This window comes from Pseudochaenichthys georgianus, chromosome 5, assembly GCF_902827115.2.
Source record: "Pseudochaenichthys georgianus chromosome 5, fPseGeo1.2, whole genome shotgun sequence".
NCBI classification, from domain to species: domain Eukaryota; kingdom Metazoa; phylum Chordata; class Actinopteri; order Perciformes; family Channichthyidae; genus Pseudochaenichthys; species Pseudochaenichthys georgianus.
The window spans coordinates 42,690,949-42,715,203 of record NC_047507.1 but is presented as its reverse complement, the minus strand read 5'-3'; the positions used below and the strand labels follow the sequence as shown (position 1 = coordinate 42,715,203).

At 44.3% G+C, this 24,255-nt stretch overlaps 1 protein-coding gene across 4 annotated transcripts; it reads right to left on the bottom strand.

Annotated features, from left to right (window-relative positions):
• On the bottom strand, positions 1 to 23,583 carry atxn7l2a (ataxin 7-like 2a). Of its 4 annotated transcripts, XM_034082165.2 has the most exons (11): positions 23,399 to 23,583; positions 22,396 to 22,464; positions 20,613 to 20,952; positions 18,066 to 18,325; positions 16,908 to 16,990; positions 16,689 to 16,775; positions 12,101 to 12,312; positions 8,923 to 9,097; positions 8,646 to 8,767; positions 1,428 to 2,427; positions 1 to 208 (listed from the first exon to the last, which is right to left on the bottom strand). In XM_034082165.2, exons 1-11 carry the CDS (start codon positions 23,526 to 23,528, stop codon positions 191 to 193), a joined length of 2,496 nt encoding a protein of 831 aa, XP_033938056.1. In that variant the 5' UTR covers positions 23,529 to 23,583; the 3' UTR covers positions 1 to 190. The 4 variants fall into 4 exon arrangements, with proteins under 4 accessions (XP_033938056.1, XP_033938055.1, XP_033938058.1 ...); XM_034082164.2 differs by having other exon boundaries at positions 1 to 2,427; XM_034082167.2 differs by lacking the exon at positions 16,689 to 16,775.
• Positions 23,584 to 24,255: the final 672 nt, after the last annotated feature.

Genomic DNA, 24,255 nt, shown 5'->3' with positions numbered 1-24,255 from the left:
GGATGGTCTTGAGGTATTTTTAAATCCATACTCTGAATTTTATCCCACCCTCCCACACACACACACACACACACACACACACACACACACACACACACACACACACACACACACACACACACACACACAAGTCCCGTTGCCCCAGTCTGGGACTGAGCAGAGCTGGCTCCCTCTTGTAAGGCAGGCACACTTAATGGTGCAGTTTTGGCTGTGGGACAGAAGAGAGATTGAGATTGTTACATTTTGACAAGAGTCTGTATATTCACTTCAGAACTGATTCAGACCTTTTGACCTTTATGTTCAATTGATGTCTTAAACTCTCTGAGGTTTGGGGAGAGCTGCGGTAAGGCAGTGGGGAGGCACTGCACTCAAACCAGCTTGTTTAAATAGGACCAAGTCTCTCTGTATTCTGGGTAGCATGCCATTTGAAAACATACCTGATTGGTTTAGCATTGAGCTGCTCACCTCACAGCTACCCTTAACTCCAACAGACGAGTGGAACACTTACTCAGCCTTTTACAGCACTACTGTGCCACTCCTTTCCTAAAGAATAACAGCTGCAGAGCCACACTGACTTAGAATCAAAAAGAATGCTGCATCTGTCCCACACCGCGCCACACCTGCCTCTCCTGCACTGTCTACCACGGTGACATGGACCATCCTCCCAAAGCACATGAGGCTTTGCAGCATCACGTTGATTTAGTGTTGTCATTCGGTCATGTTATAATGGTGCTGCAAATGAAGCTGGGTTAGTGATATTACATATCTGACGTTAAACGTACGTTATTGCAGTTTCTATTATGTGGTGCTGATTGTCGCCATGGAAACACAGCTCTTAAAAGTTTGTTGTGAAAACCAGCCCAGAGAACACATGACGACATATGTTCAGTAGTGGCTGAATTTCACATGTTGTAGTGATCCAGGTTCTCTTTGCATTGTGTTAATTAGTCACAGCAGCTTTTGTTTCCACTCAAACAGTTCTTAGTGTCTAAGACGCGTTCTGAAAGGTAGTGATGAATAGTGAGGAGCTGTATCCGACCTACAGAGAATTCAAGCAGTGACCCAGTGTCACATCAAAGACGTTCCTAACAGTCAGTAGAAACATCAGACACCACGACTGCTGACATTTGAGATGTGTCGTATGGGAATGGACAGCAGCTTCTTTAACACGGTGAAGGAAGTGATGGGAAGAAAGAACAACAATAATGATCAGTGTGTGCTCGTCAGATTGGCAGTGATTTAGTTTTCTTTATTCAGCTCATTGGCTGTCTACAGACCATCCTGCTGAATGTGGGGGGGGGGATTTTACCTCTCAGGAATATTATACAAGCTTGCCATCAGCCAGGATGTCAGAGCAACTAACTGCAACATAACCCCTCCCTGTCACCCTGTGTATTGATCAGCCTTTTCGTGTCCTTCAAACTCACCTTCTGTGTGCCCAGTTTCTTCTCCACACCCCCTGCCAGCCCCCCCCCTTTGCTTTCCTTCCAGGGATAAAAGGTGGAGCGCGGAGAGGAGGAGGAAGGGGCGGAGCTGGAGGAGGAAGGGGGGCGGTGCACCGAGGGTTTGGAGGGCGAATGCTCCCCCATTCCGCCCCCCTTTCGTTTCTTCACAAGCCCCTGGTGCTCACAGCCCCTTCCGCCGCCCTGCAAGTGAAGTCCTGAGTCCCCCCCACCGGCCCGGCTGTGAGAGTTGTGGTTGGTGGACGACGGGTCTGGGGGGGAGGAATGGCCCAGAGGAGTGTGTGTCCGTCTGTAGGTCCAGACCGCCTTGGCGGCTGGTGAATGGGGTTCTGAGGGGGAGGGCTGGGGGCGGGGCTTGCTGCTGGGGGAAAGTGTGCCATTGGTCTGTCCATGTGTGAGCGGTGAGGAAATGGGGGTTTTAGAAGAAGAGGATGAAGAGGATGAGGCCGCAGAAGGTGGGCGGCCCCGGTCCTGGAGCAGTATACAGTTCCTGTCGGGGCCTGAGTGCTCCCCCTCCTGGGAGGGGGCTTTGCGTTTGCGCTGGGCAGCAGCGGTGGCAGCCTCCTCTCGCAGCTTCATCGTCTGCTTGCTGGGGCGCCCAACAGGGTTCTTAAGACGCCCAGAGCCCCCCGAACGCACCGTCACAGGCTTAGCTGGAGAGAGCAGGTGACCCCCGGCGAGGCTGCCCCCGCTGACCCCCGAGTTCTCCGTCTGTATGGCTGTCGGGGGTCTTCCTGGACCTCGACTGGAGGAGGAGGTAGAGGAGGCCGTTTTGATTGAGGAGTTGATATGACTTCCTGTGCGGACCTTAGAATGTAACGAAGAGGAAGAGGAGGAAGAGGAGGAGGAAGAGGAGGAAGAAGAGGACGAGGAGGAGGACGAGGAGGACGACGAGGAGGAGGACGAGGAGATGGTCCGGGCCGAGGGAGGTGAAGAATGAAGATCTGTGGCTTGAGGTATTTTCCTGTTTTCAAAGAAAATGAATTAGGCGAGAATTAGACTTGCTAACATGTTCTATAGCAGGGGGGTCAAACTGAAATACACAGTGGGCCAACATTTCAAAATGGGTACTACTGGTTCAATGTTTATTGCCAAAAATTATTGAAATGAACCTACTGCATATATTAAACCTGGAACTAACAAAACTTAAATTATTGCCTATAAAAACAACATTAAACATTAAATAATCAGGTGCATTCATTTCTTATGGCTCTATCTGCAGCTTCTCAGAGTCATTTCTTATGAGTACATTTCCCCACAGGCCAACAGCAGCTTCAACAAAACTATTCCCCTCAAAGAGAAACCAAACATGCCCTGTTGCCGTGAGAGAGAAAGTGCAGAAGGAAGCATCCATTAAACTCAGTGTGCTGCTCTGTGATGCTAGTTCAGATACTTGGCATCTCATCTCGGGTGCAAGGTCATCAATGTTTGGGCTCAGGCTCTGAGCTTGAGTGAAGGTGTGCGTGCAATATACCGGCGGGACCGATCTAATAATAATTAGAAATTATCCTGTGGCCTCGAGTTTGACAAAATGTGTTCTATAGGACATTCTGACGCATAAGAATGGAGCATGGGAAGCTTTTTGACTACAGACTCTGTGGCCGCAGAAAGCAGTGTGCGGACTTGTTAGGTTATGATTTGATCAGATACTGTATTTCTAGAATTAAATATGTGCGCAGTCTGTTAAACTAGATTTTGTCCCCATTTGGACAAGCTCGACTGACGCTTGTTTTATCAGAAACATGGCTAAACAAATCTATTTTGGCCTCTGACATTGCCTTATATGGTTATAATGTGTATCGTACCGACCGGCCTAATAAAGTGGTGGCGTTGCCATTTATGTGAAGAATAAGTTCAGTGTAACTGCAGTAGTTTCCAAATCGATCAGTAAGCAATTTGAATTTTTAGCCTTAAATATAGAAGTGGCAAAGGGGCAACAGGTCATGGTGGTGGGCTGTTACAGACCCCCCTCAGCTGGCAAGGACTCCTTGTCTTCACTAGCAAATCTTTTATCACAGCTAGACTACAAGGACATAGTGCTACTTGGACATTTTAACTGGGACTGGTTAACTGCAGAGTCAGAGGATTTTAAAAACCTTTGTATCTCTTAAATGTTACTCAGATTGTGGACAGTCCGACTCGCCCTAACATTAAGTCCCCTCATAAATCCTCCCTAATTGATCTCATTCTAACTAATGCTCCCCATAAATATTCATCTGTGGGAGTATTTGCGAATGATCTGAGTGATCGCTGTGTTGTAGCCACAATCAGGGACACTAAGGTCCAAAAGGTTAAACCTCGCATCAAGAGAGACATAAAACATTTTGTGGAGCAGGGTTTTGTGCATGATCTGTTTGGGTTTGATTGGGGTCAAATCGATCTGTGTGCTGATGTAGAAACCACATGGTCTTATTGTTATCTTGGTTTCATGGAGATCATTGATAGACATGCACCCCTGCGTACATTTAGAGTAAAGGGACGAGACAATCCTTGGTTTTCTGCTGAGCTGTCTAGTCTCCTGCATGAGAGAAACAAGGCCTGGGCAAAGGCTAGGCAATCAGGCTCAGAGGTAGAGTGGCTGCGTTTTAGGCAGCTAAGGAATAGCTTCACTTCACATGTCAAAAGTGCTAAATCTAAGTATTATCTGTCAGTAACCACAAAGAACCTGAATAATCCTGGAACATTCTGGAAAGCCATTAAATCGTTATCCACCGGTGAGATCCATAATGAGCTACCTCCGTGCCTCACCACAGCACCTGGCTCTATATCGGACAGGGCCACCATACTATATTGCTTTAATGAACATTTTGTGTCCTGTGGCTCTATGTTTCATTCCGTTTCTAATTCTGCTTCTGTGAACACCACAGTCGGTGACTCAGAACAATGTGGTCTGGAAAACCTTTCAGTTTTACTCCTTTTACTGTTGATGTTGTTCGTGAAGCTTTAACCAAGTTAGATCCTAAGAAACCGGCTGGCCCGGACAACGTAGAACCTTTATTTTTAAAGATAGCTGCAGATTGTATTGCTCCACCTCTCACTACTCTTTCTAACCTCTCCCTCAGCACTAACACAATCCCAAAAGTATGGAAGTCAGCGTATGTCCTGCCATTGCTAAAAGGAGGGGAGGCCACCTTATTAAATAACTATAGGTCAATCTCTAAGTTGTCAGTTCTGGCTAAGGTGCTCGAACGCCTAGTGAGTGAACAGGTAAAGGAGTTTTTATGTAACAATGACATCCTGTCTAAACATCAGTCAGGCTTCAGAAAGCAACACAGCACCATCACTGCCACAATGAAAGTGGTGAATGATGTGGCGAGTATTTTAGATAATAAGCAGAGTTGTGCAGCTCTATTTATTGACCGATCCAAAGCTTTTGACACCGTCGATCATCGCATCTTAAAGCAGAGGCTGGTCAGTATTGGCATATCCAGCCATGCAGTGGGTGGTTTGTGAACTACCTCTCTGAAAGGTCCCAATGTGTTCAGTTTGATGGGCTGTCTTCTGAGTGGTTAAACATTTCTAATGGTGTACCACAAGGTTCAGTTTTAGGTCCGCTATTATTCTCTATCTATATTAATAGTTTAGGTGAAAATGTCGAAGGAGCAACCTTACATTTTTATGCGGATGATACTGTAATTATTGTGCAGGTCCCTCGATTAACGAGGCTGGTGTTAAATTACAGGCTGTTTTTAACACTATTCAGGCTCAGCTCTCTGAACTTAAGCTTCTTTTAAATGTAGATAAAACCAAGGTAATGCTCTTTTCTAAAGCTAAAGCTAAAAAGACACCAGAGCCTGTTTTAGATATTGTAACTATGCAAGGAATACAACTTGAAGTGGTTACCTGTTACAAATACCTTGGTATCTGGCTTGATGACTGTCTCACTTTTAAATTTGATGTAAATAACCTGCTTAAAAAGCTGAGGGTTAGGCTAGGGTTCTTCTACAGGAACAAGTCCTGTTTCTCGCTTGAGGCCAGGAAAAGGCTCTGTGACCTTTGACCTGTGCTGGACTCTGGGGATCTGGTCTATATGAATGCACCTGCCAATTACCTGAGCAAGTTAGATGCTGCGTATCACAGCGCACTGAGATTTGTGACAAATTGTAAAGCATTACTCATCACTGTACCCTGTATACCAAGGCGGTTTTGCCATCACTTACTGTACGGAGGCTCAGTCACTGGTACTTTTTCATTTACAAAGCCATGTTGGATAAACTACCATCTTATATCAGCTCCCTGATCTCTCGGCGAATTGAAAGTACTTATTGCCAGAGATCGCATGCTGTGGTTTTATTAAATGTGCCAAGTGCTAGGACTGTCTTAGGGAAGAAAGCTTTTAGACGTGCAGCTCCACTAACATGGAGCAGTCTGCAAAAAGAATGGAACATTACCAAGCTGGTACCACTACATGTTTTTAAAGCTCGGTTGGGTGCTACTCACTCAGATGCTGTTGGTACCTGTACATCAGGGTTTCCGTTAGCCGGTAATTACTGGTTTTAGCTGGTAAAATTAATAAAAAACCGGTAAATTCAAAACCTGCCGGTCAACATGTCTGGTAATAATTAGGGAGGCTCCGATCGATCGGCCGCCGGTCATTATCGGCCGATATTCACTCTTAATAGTTTGATCGGTGCTCTCTATAAAGGCCGATCAGGAGAGCTGGATGTGATCGATATGGACATGAACGCGAGTGAAGTGTAACCGGAGCGAGAGAGAGATCAGATCAGCTGCTGAGTCTGACCGAGACACGCAGCTCTGCAGAATCACCTGAAGCCCCGCCCTCTGTTTAGCGAGCTGCAGGAGCTGCATGAGAAACTGACTGCTGTCAGGAGAGAGAGGGAGGGAGAGGGGAAAAGAGAGGCTCCGTTTCTCCCGTGTTATTATTCAAAGTTGATGTAAACTTCTGAATAATGTACGTTATCTACTACAAGTAGTTTGTTTGAATGTAATAATTATGTTGTTTGTTGTTTGTGGAATCATTTATTGAAAAATGAATCTGAATGTTTCGATCTGTTACCATTATAAACTGAAGCAATATAAAAATGAGCCCCGTGAACTGAGTTTTAAACTGAAGCATATCCGCTCATAGTCCGGTAATTACCTGCTAACGGAAACTCTGCTACACAACTCTTATTATTATTATTGAAATATGACCGGTAAGTTTCAAATTAGTCCGGTAAAATAAATTCTGCCCGGACATTTGACCGGCGAGAACAAATCCTAGCGGAAACCCTGCTGTACATGTGGTTAAATATGTACATTGTAATCCCTGTACATGTTGCTGTATGATGTCCTTCTGTTGTTTATGTTTGTATGTCTTCTCGTGGAACCTACTGCTGCAGGTCTCCCTGAAAAAGAGATCAGTGATCTCAATGGGATTTCACCAGATAAATAAAGGTTTTGAATTGAAATATGGATATTTGTATTTCACAAGATGTTAAATTGCACAATTAGATGTGATTAATTGGTTTCTCACTCTGTAGTTTTTTGCGCTTTATTATATCTGTTTTGATCCACATGTTATTATCTTTTACTAAATGTGTGATCAAACTTCACAAAAGTGTTCTGCATCTAAAACCAGCAGAATGTTCCACGGTTTTCACCGACACGCTATCTGTAGTTAAAATACACGGGACAGTTTGTGAACAGCCATGTACGCTCACCCAAGCCACTGCTTGGAGATATTTGGAAGAGGTCAAGGGTTTGAAACCCCTAGATTGCCGGGTCGTATAAATAATGGAACAATTAACAAAAGACTGGACAACATACCCGAGCAAAGCAGATGTGATAACTTTAATACAATTATGATGCGGTATGCCAATCATACTGGAAGAATTTAGTATTTGGGTAGAAAAATGCAATAAGATAAAGGACCAGCTACTAAGGCATGGTTTTGCTAGTTACTCTGGTGACTGCAGGGCTCTGACAATCTGGGTTATTGCTCAACAACCAACCTACATTTGAGTGAGATCAAAAAATAGCCTACTGCCAAATTACAGGAAGAGCAATATTTATAAAAAGGCAAAATATAAATCAAATCGCATTCTAAATGGAAGAATTGTAGCTCGATAAAGATCCAAATGAAAATGGGAATTATGTAAAAGATATCCCTGCTGTTGCTGAAAAGTGTTTAGTCCTTATATGACCCATTTGATGGGCATGTAAACGAGTCCATCTTAGTGCAGACTTCACTCAGTGTTCAGCACTGATTCTGGCAGCAGAGAACACCATCTGCTTCATCTATTAGTGACTAAGCAGTGGGTTTACACTCAAGTTCATCTGCAAGTGTTACCAAAAAGCATTCTGATGTAACAAGCACTCATCCATGTACAGTGGGTGGGAGTCTCAAAGAAACAGAAATGGGATGGAGGCTGAGGCTGATTTGCACATGTTATACTAGTGATCAGGTTAGTCTCAAAATGTACGTCATTAAAATAGCAGTGCTTTTGATGAATGTAGTATAGGCTATCTACTATCAGAGACTTGGTTGGATGCTGAGCAAATTCTAGCCCATTGAGAACCTTTGGAACTCTGGGGCATTACTTGCTGATTTTTTGGTTCATTCTGTAAAATATGTTGTGTATGAAAATATATTTTTCTTATATCATTCTTGTCAAAACATTTTTACATTTGACATTCACTTAAAGGTGGGGTAGGTAAGTTTGAGAAACCGGCTCGAGTGCGCTAGAATTTGAAAATACACAACCGGAAAAAATATTCCACTTCCTCACAGAGCCCCTCCTCCAACACACACGAACATGACCAATGAGGGCACGAGATCAGCTTGTGCCCAGATGGAAGGCTGACAGGCAGGTAGGCCGTCCAGTTACTTTAGCCGGCTCAGATGATTGGTCGTGCTTTTTACAGCACTACAGCTTCTACAGATGACATTTTTTATGGATTTTTTGTCAAAGCACTTCAGATATTCATTGCTATCGGGATGTTAAGAGCATTCCATGGAATATAACAAAAAGTGTATCTCGAGCCGGTTTCTCAAACTGACCTACCCCACCTTTAATGAAAAGCATTTAGATAAGGAGAACATATGTTTGTACTTTTAGCATACAGTATAAATGCCAGTGACAAAAAGATACCAAAGTTATCTTTCCAAGAAATGTTGACAGTGAGCAGAATAAAAGCAGAGCGAAGTCAAAAGGGCCACTAAGAATGTGAGTGTCTTACTTCCAGAGGTGTGCGCTGATGTGCTGCTCCAGCATGCTGCTGAGAGCCGACCTCAGGTGGTGGAGTCTGCGGTCAAACGTGTAGATGCCGTGACCCAAAGCATGGCTGCCAAATGAACATACCTGCAGAGAGAAGGCTGGTTGTAAATCTGTTCCAGGCAGGTGAGTTAACCTCCAAGAGAACACCTTGAAGATGAAATAGCGTTGCAGCTAATAAATAAATACATGTGGTATGTGCTTGTCTGTAATATAGTTAAACCCAAGTACAAAGGGCTCACCGCTAGAGGTCTGGGATGTGCAGCAGAAGATGGGAACTCAACGGGCTCCTCGGGTCCCTCTGCCTCACTTTCATCACTGGAGATTTTTCCATGGACCAGAGGTGAGGGGGCTCGGACCCCCCCCTCGTCCTGCTGCTCATCCTCCGTGTTGCTCTCCGACACAGACGAAGGCCGACTGTAAAACACACATTCGACTTTTTGCTTCATCCTTTTTTTTGGTTCCACAAAATTATATTTGACTATAATCAACAACATCATTTTTCTAACTGACTAAGTGCTCTCACTTAGCACCACCTCGAAGCCCCCTTCCCAAAGGACTCGGTGTGATCTTATTGGCTGGTGAGAAAAATGGCATGTAGCTGCACAATATGTGTATAAGTGCGTGTGCAGAAAAGTGTTGCAATTGTAACCGCCGAGTTAAATATGTTAGTTTTGATCAAATTCATAATATGAATTGTGATGTGCCTCCATACTAGGGATGTGCATCTCCATCACTCAGGCGATGCGATGCGCATCTCGATACGCTGCCAACGATACGATACATTAACGATACATTTGAAACACCAGGCGATACGATACGATTCACCCCTGTTGCGATACAGTTCTTTACGATTTGATTCAACATTATGCGATTCGGTGCGATTCAACACGATGCAAAAATAATGATACTTCAATTTGGTACGACAGAGGATTTTTGTTTTATTCCTCATATGCAGAAAATCATACATTAACAAAAAGGTGCTTTACATATTTGGTACTGCACATCCCATCATGCCGTTTATTTGTGTACCTTTAAAAGCTCTCCAGAGTGCAGTACCATGTTATAACACCTCACAGTTAAACAATGAAAGGACGCATTGCCCAGGATTAACAATGTGCAAATAACAGCTACCACAGAGCAACGCCCATACAGCTGCTGCCTGATGTCAGTCAGTTTAAACTATGTTTTATCGATTGTTATGCCTTTTTATCTATTCTTATGTGTGCCTTTTATCTATTATTGTAATATTATATTTTATTATAATGTTATGTCTGCTGTGAAGCACTTCGGTGAAACCCTCTGTTTTTAATATGTGCTATATAAATAAAGTGGATTGGATTGATGTGCTGAACACTCATAGGCTGACTCACCAGAGAGCAGGAAGCAGTGGGCTCTATAGGAACAATAAAGAATACAAAGAACCTTTCACAAACAGCTCTTTCTTAACTGCTTACAGTGAGGAAGACATGTAAACTGCTATTGGCCGTCACAGGCTGCTGTAAACTAAACACCTCTCTCTGACAGAACGCCTGATTTCACTCACGTCTAACTTCTAGGTTTCTCTTTTCAGCCGCAGACCCCATGTCGCCTCTTTATGTGCGTCGCTAAGTTCCTCGTACTACGTGTGTACTTTAAAGCGGCTCGGCATCATTTACAATTTGCGAGCGATTTTTCAAGTTGTCCGTCTTTGTTGAACAATCCGAAGTGTTGCCAAACGTTTGATTTGTAGGTATTTTTCTGCGCGCTGTGTTTCTCTTTCTCCTCGACTTCATGTGTGTTGATCACTGAGACTCTCGGCCTCCGTAGTGCGAAGCAGAGGTCAAAGGTCGTCTCTGCGGAGTGCCGACAGGATGAGGGGATATTATATGAATGAATCGTTTTTTTACCGATGCAAAGACGCTACAATCGATGCATCGCGAGTTCAACCCACACTGTAGCCGATGTGCACTCTTTCTACACTCGCATTTCAAACTTTTTGCCGGTACACCGATTAGGGGTGCAACAACTAATCGACTTAATCGATTACCAAATTAGTTGCCAACTAATTCAGTCGTCGATTCGTTGGTGACGTCATCACGTGTGTTTTACACCCCGTTAAGCTCTAACTTTATTGGTCTTTGTATCGGTACTGGAGACATTTAAAAAATATATGTCATGTATTATTGCTACAAAGACATTATATCGCAGTCTTAGTGTCGCCAACTCGTTTCTAATATGCAAAAAGACAAACAAATGCGTCTACGATGTATTTTCGATCTTTCTCTCCCCCGCCTGCTTGCGTGGGGGCGGGGCAGTTTACACACGGGCTGCTGCAACATGCAGCAACACACACACACACACACGTGGGAGATGGCGGAGAGAACGCGCTCCGAGGTGGTTAAACTTTACCCGTCTCGATGTGGAGAATGCTCGTTGCCAAAAGTGGAATAAGAGTTTAGCATGTAAGGGCGGTAACACGAGCTATTTGTCTAAACATTTATCAAAAGTGCTCCACATCCAGACGGAGGAATGCACCGGGTTCCACTGTCTTTCTAGCAGCTCTGTAGCCCCGTCCACGAGTAACGTTTTCACGTCAGGTGTTATGTATACTAGCAGCAACACACGGAGCTAACTACATTATACAAACATAATGATTAGAGGTAACAGAGTTATTTGCGGACTTTTGGTGACAGAGCCTTCAGTGTGGCACCCCCCACCCTCTGGAACTCTCTCCCCCCCGAAATCCGCAGCGCCCCAACCCTGGACATTTTCAAAAAAGCCCTCAAAACGCACCTTTTTACCAAGGCTTTCCCCACTGTATAGTTAGTTTAATAGGTTTATTTGTCCGCTACTTCCCCCCCCACCCCCTTAACCTGTCTGCCTTTTTTCCCCTACTCCCCCCCCCTACCCGACTTGTAAAGCGACCTTGGGTTTCCTGAAAGGCGCTATAAAAATATTATATATTATTATTATTTAGTTTGTTAAAGTTTCAGCTATTCTTATATTTACAGTTGTGTCATCAGATTATTTAATACGATTTGTTAAAAAACTGTTGTTTCTTTTGATGTGAAATATTATTTATTTAATTTGAATAAAAAGCAATGTTAGTTTTGTTCACAATTTAAGTTATTTCAATAATATATTTATTTTGGAATCAAGTATTCATCTTTATTGTCTTCATTGTTAGTTTCCACATGCCTAAAACAACCTCAAGCTACATCTATAAATTGATGGCTAAATAAGAGCGTTTGAGAAATTGTGCAAGGCATACAGTAATAGTCCGAATAGTCGACTAATCGTTTCATTAATCGATAGATTAATCGATTATCAAATTAGTCGTTTGTTGCAGCCCTAACACCGATGCAAATCGGTGAATCTTAACATCCCTACTCCATACACACATCTCTATCCGAGCTGGCGTCAGTAAAGTTCACTAACCTGAACGCAGGGAGGCTGGCCAGGGGTCTCCTGCAGTGTGGGGCCCCCGTCTGTTCCATGGGGGCCTCTGGGCTGGGAGAGCGTCCAGCAGAGGAGTTTCCATCCAGGGATTGGGCCCCTTTTTCACGGACCTTGGTCTTCAGTTCTGCCACTAGCTGGTCAAAGTTCTTGCTGCGCCCCATCACTTTCCTCCGCTGGTGGATGGAGTGAATCTGAGGACAGAGGAACAGCAGGTCAGTCGCTGCTGCATTTCAAACAAACGGACACAACTTGTTTTGGTGTTGTATATCCTTCTAATAATAATGCATTTTATTTATAGAGCGCTTTTCTTGAAACTCAAAGACACTTAATAGATTAAAAATTCATAAAAACATAATTAAAACACTGAAAATATATAAAACACAACATTAATTACAGATTAAAACTAGTTCTGAAGAAGGGAGTTTTGATTTGTGATTTGAACAAGGTGAGGTCGGGGCAGTCACAGGTGTGTTTGGGGAGTGAGTTCCAGAGGGAGGGGGCAGCGACGGAGAAGGGTATGTCCCCCCAGGTTCGGGGCTTGGTCCTATGAGGGAAAGACAGGAGGTTGGGGTCTGAGGGGCGCAGGCTGTGGGTAGGAGTGTGGTGGTTAGGGTTGCAAAGGGGCGGAACACTTCCAGTACATTTCCATGGGAAGTTAAGCTGGGGAATTTTGGAAATATTCCATATTGGAAACTTTCCATGGGAATAATGGGATTTATGGGAATTTATGGGAACTAACTGGGAATTGAGGGTAATATAATCGAATTGTATCATTTTATTTTTTGAAATGAGCCGTTGCGACTTCCGACTGATTTCGATAGAGCGGGTAACACATGAGCACAGCCCTCTGTGGACGTCAGCATGAGCAAGAGAAGGGTATCGGAGGGAAATCGTGTTTTCCAAGAAAAGTGGGAGAAAGAATATCTTTTCACTGAATTCAGGGGAAAACCACAATGTTGAGTATGTTTGCAGACCGTTGCTGTAATGAAAGTAAGCAACTTGAGCCGCCACTACTACTAGTGTGTGTGTGTGTGTGTGTGTGTGTGTGTGTGTGTGTGTGTGTGTGTGTGTGTGTGTGTGTGTGTGTGTGTGTGTGTGTGTGTGTGTGTGTGTGTGTGTGTGTGTGTGTGTGTGTGTGTGTGTGTGTGTGTGTGTGTTCCAAGTCAATCTGCAGCCCCCTGGTGGCCAGTACTTAAATTATGTGGCCCCCACCACCATCCAAGTTGCCCATCCCTGCTGTAGAGGGTGTGGTCTCAATAGCCATGCAGTAAGCAGTGTGCTTGAGGAATGGCATCCGTTTGTTTTAGTCAAGATTATGCTAAAATATACTTTCCCCAACTATATTTAAGTTCCCTACGAAGAGCCAACCTTCAATTTAGAAAATTCCCAGTTTATTCCCATGGAAAGTTTCCATCTTTGAAAATTCCCGGAATTTTGCAACCCTAGTGGTGATGGAGCAGGTCAGTGAGGGAGGGGGGCCTGGTGATGGAGCAGGTCAGTGAGGGAGGGGGGCCTGGTGATGGAGCAGGTCAGTGAGGGAGGAGGGGGCCTGGTGATGGAGCAGGTCAGTGAGGGAGGAGGGGGCCTGGTGATGGAGCAGGTCAGTGAGGGAGGGGGGGGCCTGGTGATGGAGCAGGTCAGTGAGGGAGGAGGGGGCCTGGTGATGGAGCAGGTCAGTGAGGGAGGAGGGTGCCTGGTGATGGAGCAGGTCAGTGAGGGAGGAGGGGGCCTGGTGATGGAGCAGGTCAGTGAGGGAGGAGGGGGCCTGGTGATGGAGCAGGTCAGTGAGGGAGGAGGGGGCCTGGTGATGGAGCAGGTCAGTGAGGGAGGAGGGGGCCTGGTGATGGAGCAGGTCAGTAAGGGAGGAGGGGGCCTGGTGATGGAGCAGGTCAGTGAGGGAGGAGGGGGCCTGGTGATGGAGCAGGTCAGTGAGGGAGGAGGGGGCCTGGTGATGGAGCAGGTCAGTGAGGGAGGAGGGGGCCTGGTGATGGAGCAGGTCAGTGAGGGAGGAGGGGGCCTGGTGATGGAGCAGGTCAGTGAGGGAGGAGGGGAACTGGTGATGGAGCAGAAGGATCTTAAAATGGATGCGTTGTGGGACGGGGAGCCAGTGGAGGTCTGCAGGACGGGGGGATGTGGTCACGGAGCGGGCGGCAGAGTTCTGAATGTACTGGAGCTTATTGAGGAGTCAGGATGTGTACCACAGAGGATGCTGTTGCAGTAGTCTAGTCTGGATGAGACGAAGACATGGATGAGCAGAGAAGGAGAGTGATGGGCGGCGACGGGATGTACTTTTGAGATGGAAGAAGGCAGTTTTGGTGATGTACTGTCGAAAATGACTGAGGTTGTGGATGGGAGGGGTCGGAGTGGAATGTCAATGGTGAAGGAGATGTTTTGCCTCCAGGATTATATTTCAGTGAGACAGTTGGTGAGAGTTGAAAGAGTTGAAGTGGTTCTGGATTTCGTTGAGATGTTACGTTGGACATCGATCTGAATAAATACTACCCATATCACAAGCTTCAATAAAGGTGGTGACACGGCTGTGTGATGTAGAGAGAGAGTAGATATGAATACGTCTTTAAACAGTTAGACTATCTATTCATTTCAAAACACTGATTGAAGGTGTATTCTGTTTCTCCGTCACACATTACGAGAATCACAGCTGATGTTAGCTGCTCACCTAAAGCTTGAAATCTATTTGTTAAAGATGTCATGTGTCTGACACTGGTCCTTTGGTTGCTTTGGAAAGAGGCTCAGGTACTTTGCAGTACACTCATGTCGGTTTATCATGCAGCACTGTCCATTAGTCACTTTGCTGTTATCTTTAAACGCGTCAGTTTCATTTCATACTTTTAGATGAATAGTGTTAAGGATTACATGATGTCATGTGTTCCTCCTAGCAGGTGGAAGAGTCCACCTTCAGAGCAGGCAGAGATGCAGGTTGTTCTCCTGCGTATCTTTCCCGTCACTTCCTGTTTATCGGGTCGTCCTGTCTGGATGTGGCCTCTCACACTCACTTCCTCCCTCCCTCACCATATAAGGACTCTTCCTGAGCTGGGAGCCATTCAGTAGCAGTCAGTGCTCACTAGTAGCAGAGAGGTGACTGCAGTGTCCTTCATTTGAAGGAATCCACTGTAAATGGAACATTTCTTAAATGCAGAACGTGATCATTTAGCTTCCAATGAGCTCCCACCGCTTGGTGTGCAACTGGATTCACAGGTTCTGTGATTCTCTGACAGCTTATCAACTCCGAGGGGATATCAACATGGTCAATGCAACTTTTAAAACAGTGGTACCAATACACTGTTCCACTTGCCAAAGCAGCTATAGTTGAATACTAGACGTGGTTATCGATAGGACAACAGACGTCCACCTTACAGTAAATCACTCCGTGGATTTATCACTGCATCACCATGGAAACACACATCGTGGGTCACATTTCTTACAATGGGGTTAATTAGGGTTATTTCTGATCAAATACCAACATTGCTTGTATACGATCTGCATGTTATACATTTGCAGATTAAATTACTTTAAATACCGTTTGAATGCCTCAGAAATGTAATAATTAAATGACTTTGGCAAGACCTCGACAAACTACAAGTGGATAGATCCAGCCCCATGGAGAACAACGCCCCTCCATTCACCATCAGGTGAACACAAGAGAGCACGATAAAGACAACTTCGGTGCAAAGCGACCAGATACCATGTGAAATGCACCATGTTTTGATTCAATAGTAATGTTAAAGCTTTAATTAACCCGGCAAGCCTGGTAACCGTGCACATACATCAACCCTTTACAGTAGTTTCCACTTCACCAAGAAGGTTCCAGACTGCAAACACAGGGAGGACTTCGTGGGAAACTTGAACGAGTGCACGTCGCTGGATGAACACTTGATGTAATGATGCTATAGGAGAATTGGCAGCCAGGTGTGAAACGGCACCACCCTCATCCCAACACCAGACACTGGAACGCACCCAGAACACACTGATCATCCCATACTCATCGAGTCGAGCTCAGCACAGTAGAAGCAGCTCTGCCAGACGCACGGCCGCTGCTCTGCAACACCTCCACCCTAACAAGTCATGTTTCTTTCTATAGTCGTTATTCACACATTCGTTTATCACCCTGTTCGTCAAAGAAAATGCGTAAACTAAAATGTTGGTCTTCTATAAAGAAAAACATGCTATTATACAATAAAGTCCTATTGGCTGATATGAGACAATATGAAACAAATATATCAGTGCATCCTTTGACTGGGACTTAACAAGCATGACTAACAAGCACAAAGACATGTCCATAAAGTGACTCCCTACCTAGAAAGTTCACACCCAGAAGGGGTCCAAATACCATGGAACTGCCATCAATGCTGCGTCCTGCCGCCTGTCTGACGTCCTGCTATTGAAGGCAACTGCTCGTCAGCCATAAAGGATCTGCATTGCATTTCGCATCGTATGCGCCTCCATCTATCACGTCTACCATAGAATTGATAAAGGTACAGTTCCAAAACATTATCCAACTTGTTGGCTGTTGTCTGAGCACTGAAGAGACCACAAACTCACAACCTACTTTTCCACTGTCATGTGTACGGACTGGCTCAAAATCAAAGGTGATAGGACTGGATCCTGACATTAATCCTCTCAACCTTCTACTGAACTACACAGAGAAAATAGAGAAAAACAGATAAACAATTTAAAACAAGAAAAAGAGAGGAATGAGACAGAAAAATGAATGTGAGGCACGTGAAGTAGTGCATTGGTGTGGTGAGGCAGTGTGTTTGGAGCTCACATTGCAGGTCAGGAGGCGGGTGCAGACCTTCTTCCTGTCAGGGTCGAGGACGCCGCAGTGTTTGTCCAGGTCGCACTCCCTCTCTGAGGAAACACACAGCATCTCAGACACAGCACCACACGGTGAGCAACACACACGTCCACATCTCTGCAGCTTACATGGGGACATGTGGGGGTAAAGTGATGACATACGACACCCAAAAAACACATGTCCACAGATTGTATACATGTTCACCAGAATGTGTTCTACAAGCTGAATTCCAGTGTTCTCAACCAATTGACAGACTGTATATTCTGGAAGCATTTCCGTGCTTTTTAGTGGACCGTCAGCAAAGATGCAGTTTTAGTTTAATTGAATACATTGATATAACGCAAGCCGCGTCATGGTGTGCATTTCAGGCATGCTTTGCACACATGAGCAAAACCTGAGATGTCTTTTTAGAGGCAGTTCTGTTTTCTTCTGTATCATGTGCATTTCGACGGTATGAATAGGCTCCGAGGGCCAAACACGAGTGCACACTGTCCCTGAGAAAACCCCAGAAAACTGAAGCTGCTGTAATTAAGTGATGCTTTGAGCTGCAATGATTAGTCTATCAACAAATAAACTATTTTGATAATAGATTAGACATTACATATTTTTTCATGAAAAATTAGGAGATTTCCTGCTTTTCTCAGTTTTTTTCTTAATCAAAATTATCTGAATATCTTTGGGTTTTGGACTGCCACAAACCCTTAAAGACATCACCATGAACTTTGAGAAACTGGGATTTAAAAAAGGAACCTATAGAAAAATTGATAATGAAAATAGTTGTTAGTTGAAGCTCCATCATAATTTCCCATACACATCATGGGTATACTAGTATAATGTGTGTTCTGACAGACGATGACAAGTTGGGAAAACATACACTCTGCATGGTACAGGCAAGCACCCATTCCTGGTATATTACCTTTAAACATGGACAGCATCATTTCATTGTGAACTGATTTAAAGTTATTATACCAACTTCCTTCCCCTTAAAGATTTTCTGTGTGTTTCTAAGAAATAGAACTTTGATTGTTTAGCATGTAAAAATCATCAGTAGTTCAAACTGAAGGAGAAGCATACATCCTTCAACTGTTACTCCGCCCACATCACCCAAACGGCTCCACCTGTACTCACTGGAGGCCACTTTGTTGTAGGGTCTGGGGACCCGGTGGTTTGGAATTCCCGAGTTCTGGGGGGAGTCCTTCTTCTGGTTCTGGGGGGGGGACCTATCACTGGGTGGAGGCCTACCAGGCGGGGGGGTGCCTCCATGTGGCCAGGGCGGATCTCTGAGTGATGGCGGGGGGGAGCTTATAGGAGGTTCCAGAGGCGGAGGCTGCTTGAACACTGGGGACTCTGTGTGGCTGCTGGGGGAGGGCTTCTCCAGCGGGGATTGTCTGCGTCAGGGAGGGGGAAGTCCAAAGTTAGTTTTTTAAGCTGAACTTTTACCATCACTGGTAAACATTTTTACTAAAATCTACTTTTAAGAGTAAATGTTATCCCAATTATTTTCTGTAAGGTGGTGTGGGAGAATAAATACTTCAACATTTGAATCTAAAGCTGAAAAAGCACCTGCCTGTCTAAAGACAGTGAATACATGTCTGAAGCTTCCATGCGTCATAAAAACGGTAAGTTTTAAACAACATTTTAATAAAAAAAACGTTATCACGCTGAACATTAGCCACCGTAATATTGTCGGTGTTGATGCACAACCATGTGACCGCAGTGTTGTGTGTTTTGAGCTTTTTAGTTCTGGCAATTGTACTGGATGCTTCAAAAAACATCTCTTAGCTTGAAAAATAAAATAAATAAATAAGCAAAATAATTAAACAAAATGCCTCTTATGGGCATGAAGTGACAACAACGTTCAACATGCCTCCATTAAAGCCCATTGTAATTTCAGGCTGATATTTCCTCACGGTAGCATCCGCACACCTTTAGTTAAACTGCCAAAAAGGCCACATTATTAACCCGAAAGTACACAAAGATTACACTTCAGATACTCAAGTTCCTTGACATGCTTCACGCTTTGAAATTTCACCGATATCTGTTACGGTTCTTCAACAAAACGTTCACATGTAAGAGGTTTATCTCATTCAGAACAATGAAAATGCTCTCCTCTCACTGATCACCATGGAAACCTTTGATCTCTGGACACGTCATTAGCTCAATAAACACCTGTGTCATGGAACACGATGATGTCACAACTCCAACTGACATGCATTCTTCAGATAATGGTTAACACAGCTCTACATCAAATCTGATGTTGCGTAATGCGGTGTTACTATGGCAACGCATCCCTCGCCATAAAACAGCAGCAGACTTCAGATAATGGTTAATGGTCCAGCTCTACGTCAATTATGGGGTGTCTTCATATGCCGTTTCCATGGAAATGCATCCCTCGCCATAAAACAAGATGTCGCTGTAACTCCAATGGACACGGTCCGATCGTCCCCCAAACTTCGCTTGTATATCACCGGTCCATGCCTCAACAGCTTTACGTCAAATCTGAGATCTCACCATATGATGTTGCCATGGAAACGCATCCCTCGCCATAAAACACGATGTTGTCGTAACGCCTATGAAAAGGGTCAAAACAGCACCAGACTTCAGATAATGGTTAACGGTCCAGCCCTCAACAGCTCTACGTCAATTATGGGGTGTTATCATATGCCGTTTCCATGGAAACGCATCCCTCGCCATAAAAGACGATGTCGCTATAACTCCTATGAAAATGTTCAAAAAGTGCTCAAACTTGTGCTAACAGTCCAGCCGTGAAGACATATACGGGACAGTTTTGAGATTTCTTCAATTCCTGTTGCCATGGCAACACAATGCTCACCATGAAACACGGTTTTCTCATAACTTCAGTGAAAATGCTCCAAATGGCCCAAAACTTCACAGGTTTGGTAACGATGCAGCCATCAACGCATCTAAGCGTATTATGGGATGTCATCAAATGCCGTTGGCATGGCGACAGATCATTTGCCATCAAGTTAGTTCAAAAGTTTGCAGTTCAAATATTCTGCAGCTTTCCCAAGCCTTTTTACTTTATTTTCTTCTCTCATCACACATTCAAGCCCCCAGTGTTCATGTATCATTTCAATCTAAATTCTTCACTTTCTTCTTACACATTACATTTCAGCATAGCAGTTTAGCGTCAGCTTTTCAGCATAAAGCATTCCCACTAGCAATTCATTCAGGAATTGCATTCTCTAGTTTATCTTGTTTTTCAAAAAAATGACTTTCCCTGTTATGTTAGTGTTTGAGATTAATTTGCAATCAATACATTCTTTACTTTGTGCGATACAACTGGCTAGACTGTAATTCCAATGCAAATCAGTTTGGATTGCAAACTGATCACGCTATAGAATCAAAATGTTGGTGGTGTATTGATAGCCTCAGTTGCAGACCATTACATTTGAACAAACTTAAATGACACGCAGCCACATTTGGCTGTAATGATCCCAAATTGGCTGGGATAACAAACCGAAGAGTAAAAAACTGATTGTGGTTTCACTGCGGTTGTGTGCAGGTCTTCCTGATGGAGGTTCCTGTTTCTGACACATACTCCCCCAAAAATGACACCTTGGTTTTAGGGTAAAAAAATGTGTGAAGGTCTATTCTGTGAACCCTGAAGTTAAGTTATCCCCGACCCCCCAACTTGCCCCACTCTGTTCTTACCGTACTCCATCCTTGGGGTTCTTGGAGTGTCTGTATTGTGGTGGAGTGGAAGGTGAGGGGGGGGCTGGCTTTGGCTGCCCGGACCCCTGGCCACGACTCTCCCAGGATGAAGCGGAAGCAGCGTTGGTCCCATGAGAAGGAGAATGGCTGTGGTGGGGCCTCTGCTGGGGTGGGGGTGCAGGGGTGGGGGAGCGCAGCCGGGCATACAGCTTGGCCAGGGGGCCGTGTCGTCGCTCACAGTGCTTCTCGAACGCCTGCGGCTTCACTACTTGGCCACAATGGCTGCACACCACCAGGTAGAAGTCATCATGGCCAGGGTATAGGCCGAAGATGGACATGTCTTATAGAGAGGAGAGAGACATACTTATCTCACTGCCAAATAGCAATGTCACTAAGCAGCCCAGTATCATCCTGCATTATGAAAAGGTGTTAGATCTTCTCACTTAAAAGCACTGTCAGAGTTGAACTACACTGGTTGAATATAGCATTGAAAATCAGTATTCTGATGGTAAACGCCATTTGGTAACAATACAGTGTCTCCAACTTCTTGGATTCTGACATCAACTTGGACTTACTTCGAGACATCTACAATAATTTATATTTGTACCTTTTAATAAATAAATAGAACAGACACATTTTGTATAACATGCCATTTACTAGGTAAATGTATTGGCTGGAAACAGATCTACACTGGATTGTGTTTTTGTTCTTGCGGAGAGGGTTTTCTCAACATCCTAAATTTACTTCACTTAATCCAAGCACCTTCAGGCCTTGTCAATAGGTGACTAATTTGCCTTCAACTGTGAATGTTTGCCTGTATATGTACATATTGGTCGGCATGTGATAGACCAGCGACCTAACTAGGATGCAACCTACCTCTTGTCCATGTTTTAAAAGAACATTTTAGATTATCTTTTAAATTGGGTGGTCAGATTCTAAACAAAGAAAACACTTCAAACTGATGTTGATTTTTTTATGTGGGCTTTTCTTTAGGTGACTAAAATACGTTTTGCTGCTGTAGCAGTTAATTGCTTAGCCTCCATGATGAGGATGAGGATGGACATGAGGATGTCAGAACTCCGAGTCCTTTCTGCCTTTCAAAAAAAGGAGCGTTCCGACCGTCTTTTCCACAGACTCTGGATAAGTACCTCTACAATACAATCCCACTTTATAAAACACAGAACTATACTCTATCGGAAGAAGCAGGTTAAAGCTATTATAAAATGTATTGAGATGATATTGCATAGTATGCATTTCCCGAAGAAACATGAACTAAACAAATCACTAAAAATAAGTACATTTAAAAAAGAAAAAGAAAAAACTAAAAGAAAAAAGCATTAAATTATAAATGTATAATTTAAGCGAATGTTTGGATCCCGGCTGAAACATCATCACCTTGTTTTGGCTTGTATTTCCGTGTGATGTGAATGCAAAGTTTGTGAAAAGGTGCACAGGCTTAAACTTACTATCAAGTAACTTCTTTTTGTCATGCTCCGAGATGAACACACACAAAGTGTCTGTCGGAGGTTCTGTAGGACAGCTGTGTAACACACAGCCCGGCAAGCTTTTTAGCTCGCCCTGGTCCTGCAAACCAGAACCTCTTCTGCCTCTAGGCAGGGGTGGAGACCACTTAATGGAGACCAAAGAGAGGCTGAGGCACAGTTCATTGTGGCATCCCAGGTCAATACACATGCACAACTAGACCAGGAGTTAATGTTATTGTTTTCAGATGTCCCAAACAACAACAGTGTAATGTGTGGTAGATTCAAGTGTGTAGACTTACCCTCCTTACTGAGTGACATGGCCTCTGCAGCTTTTTTGCCATTCTTGCTGCAGTCACCTACATCAGTGGCTGAAACATCACACATAACAAAGAGGCAGATGTTTTCCAAAAGTTGTATAACAGGGTCAACAGCAAGACAAACCTAACAGCGCACACTCTGCACTTAACACACTAGGTTACATAAAGGAACAATGTGCAGGTGAACTGCTTCCCTGCTGACCCTTCTCTTGATTTCGTTTTCAAACAGCAATCAGTAGCTTCAAATGTTTTGGGATGGAGGGAGACTTTATTTGAGTTCTGAACAAAGTAACACTTTGAGGGATGCCAGACAATGAATGAGCGTACACACTCCAAGATGGGTAGAGCAGGAGCCCCTTTGGAGCAGAAGTCAAACATAGTTCCTGTCGCACACACACAATTAACAACAGTTAAATTGAGGCTGGGGGCTGGCATTCACAGGAGAACACTGTTCTGAAGCGAAAGAACACAGTAACGTTAGCGCATATCAAATGCAGGGCCAGCGTTTACATCAGACCCCTCCTCCGTCACCGGTGTCTACTCTCAACCCTGCTGCTGCTAGCGTTAGCAGGCTAAAGCTAACTGCCTTGTCGCTAGTCTGGCACGCTAGCTAGCTCTCCACGGGAAGAAGTTGTTCGCCCAACCATCTACTCTAGCCTCCTTCCGCTGTGATGCCACTGCTGCCCGGCTGCTTTCACTAACATGAAAACCCCAATAAAGGCTGGCAGCTTGTGTCATGGGCACCGCTTTCAAGCACACACTATAATGGCTCTATCTTAATAAGCATCACTTGTGTTTTCTTGAAGACAACGAATGCAGTGGGACCTGGAGAGCAACATGTTACCCACCCAGCGCTAGGACCCGGCAGGGTCTTTGTTTGGGTAACATGGTTAGCTCTGTGCTCCGTTTCAACGAAAAATAAAGCCCGGTGCTTTGGTTACATGGCTCACTAGCTGCCAGTGTTTGCGTCGATGTTCTTCCTTACCCTCTGCCGCTGTCACACCGGCCCACTCGGCCCAGGCAGTCCAGCTTTGACCCACGAAATCATCGAGGCTAGGCACCCGCCGATCTAGAGCAGCCATTACTTTTACTGCGCGTTCACGCACCGCCATCATCACTGCGCGGCAAGCAATTTACGTCATATCTCGCGCTCTCGACATGATAGGAACTTCCTGCGTGCACGTTCACAGAGAGAGACAGAGTTTGTTTTATTTGACAAAGTTACATAATGACGTAATTAAATGTACACAAACATCAAGAGCGCAGCAAAAGGATAACATGTTTCTCTCAGTAGCATGGAGTGAGATATGGATGCTGTTTGTCCGACTAATCAATATCTGTATTAATGAATTGGCCACCATCCCAGAGACATCCACATCACCTGCCTCACTCGACACCAGATCCAACTCCGGCCCTTCAGAGGACCTGGTTCTGCTGTCTCCTGCAGAACCTTGACCTACTGCAGCACTGGAAAGCACACAGGGCATTTTGTGAAATAAAAGGTCAATTTTACATTCAAATCTGGAATCTATAATAGAACCGATTCTTCGCGGTGGCACTGAGGTTTCTCTCTAAAAAATCAAACATAACAGGAAGTTTGGATAAGCCAAATTCATTATTCAAATATTGAAATCAAACAGATGTACTTTAAAATGCAAAGTGAATATAGACACAAAACAGCTTTTATAAGATACACACATATCTGGGGAAATGTGGCCACGGTAATAGACACATTAAAGGAGGATGCAGAATCTGAGCACAAACAAAGGTTATTATGGTCTTAAAAGTATACAGGGTCCTTATATAGGCGATAGCATCAACATTAGTTACACATATAATTAA

What these genes read in the sequence shown, in the direction of transcription:
- atxn7l2a (XM_034082164.2), bottom strand. Translation starts at nt 23,528, where the DNA reads ATGATGGCGGTGCGTGAACGCGCAGTAAAAGTAATGGCTGCTCTAGAT. An exon ending in GCCAGCCTCCCTGCGTTCAG is followed by an intron (nt 9,098 to 12,100) that starts GTTAGTGAACTT and finishes TGTGTTTTACAG; the next exon opens with TCGGCCTTCGTCTGTGTCGG. An exon ending in ATCAGCGCACACCTCTGGAA is followed by an intron (nt 2,428 to 8,645) that starts GTAAGACACTCA and finishes CTTTGAAAACAG; the next exon opens with GAAAATACCTCAAGCCACAG.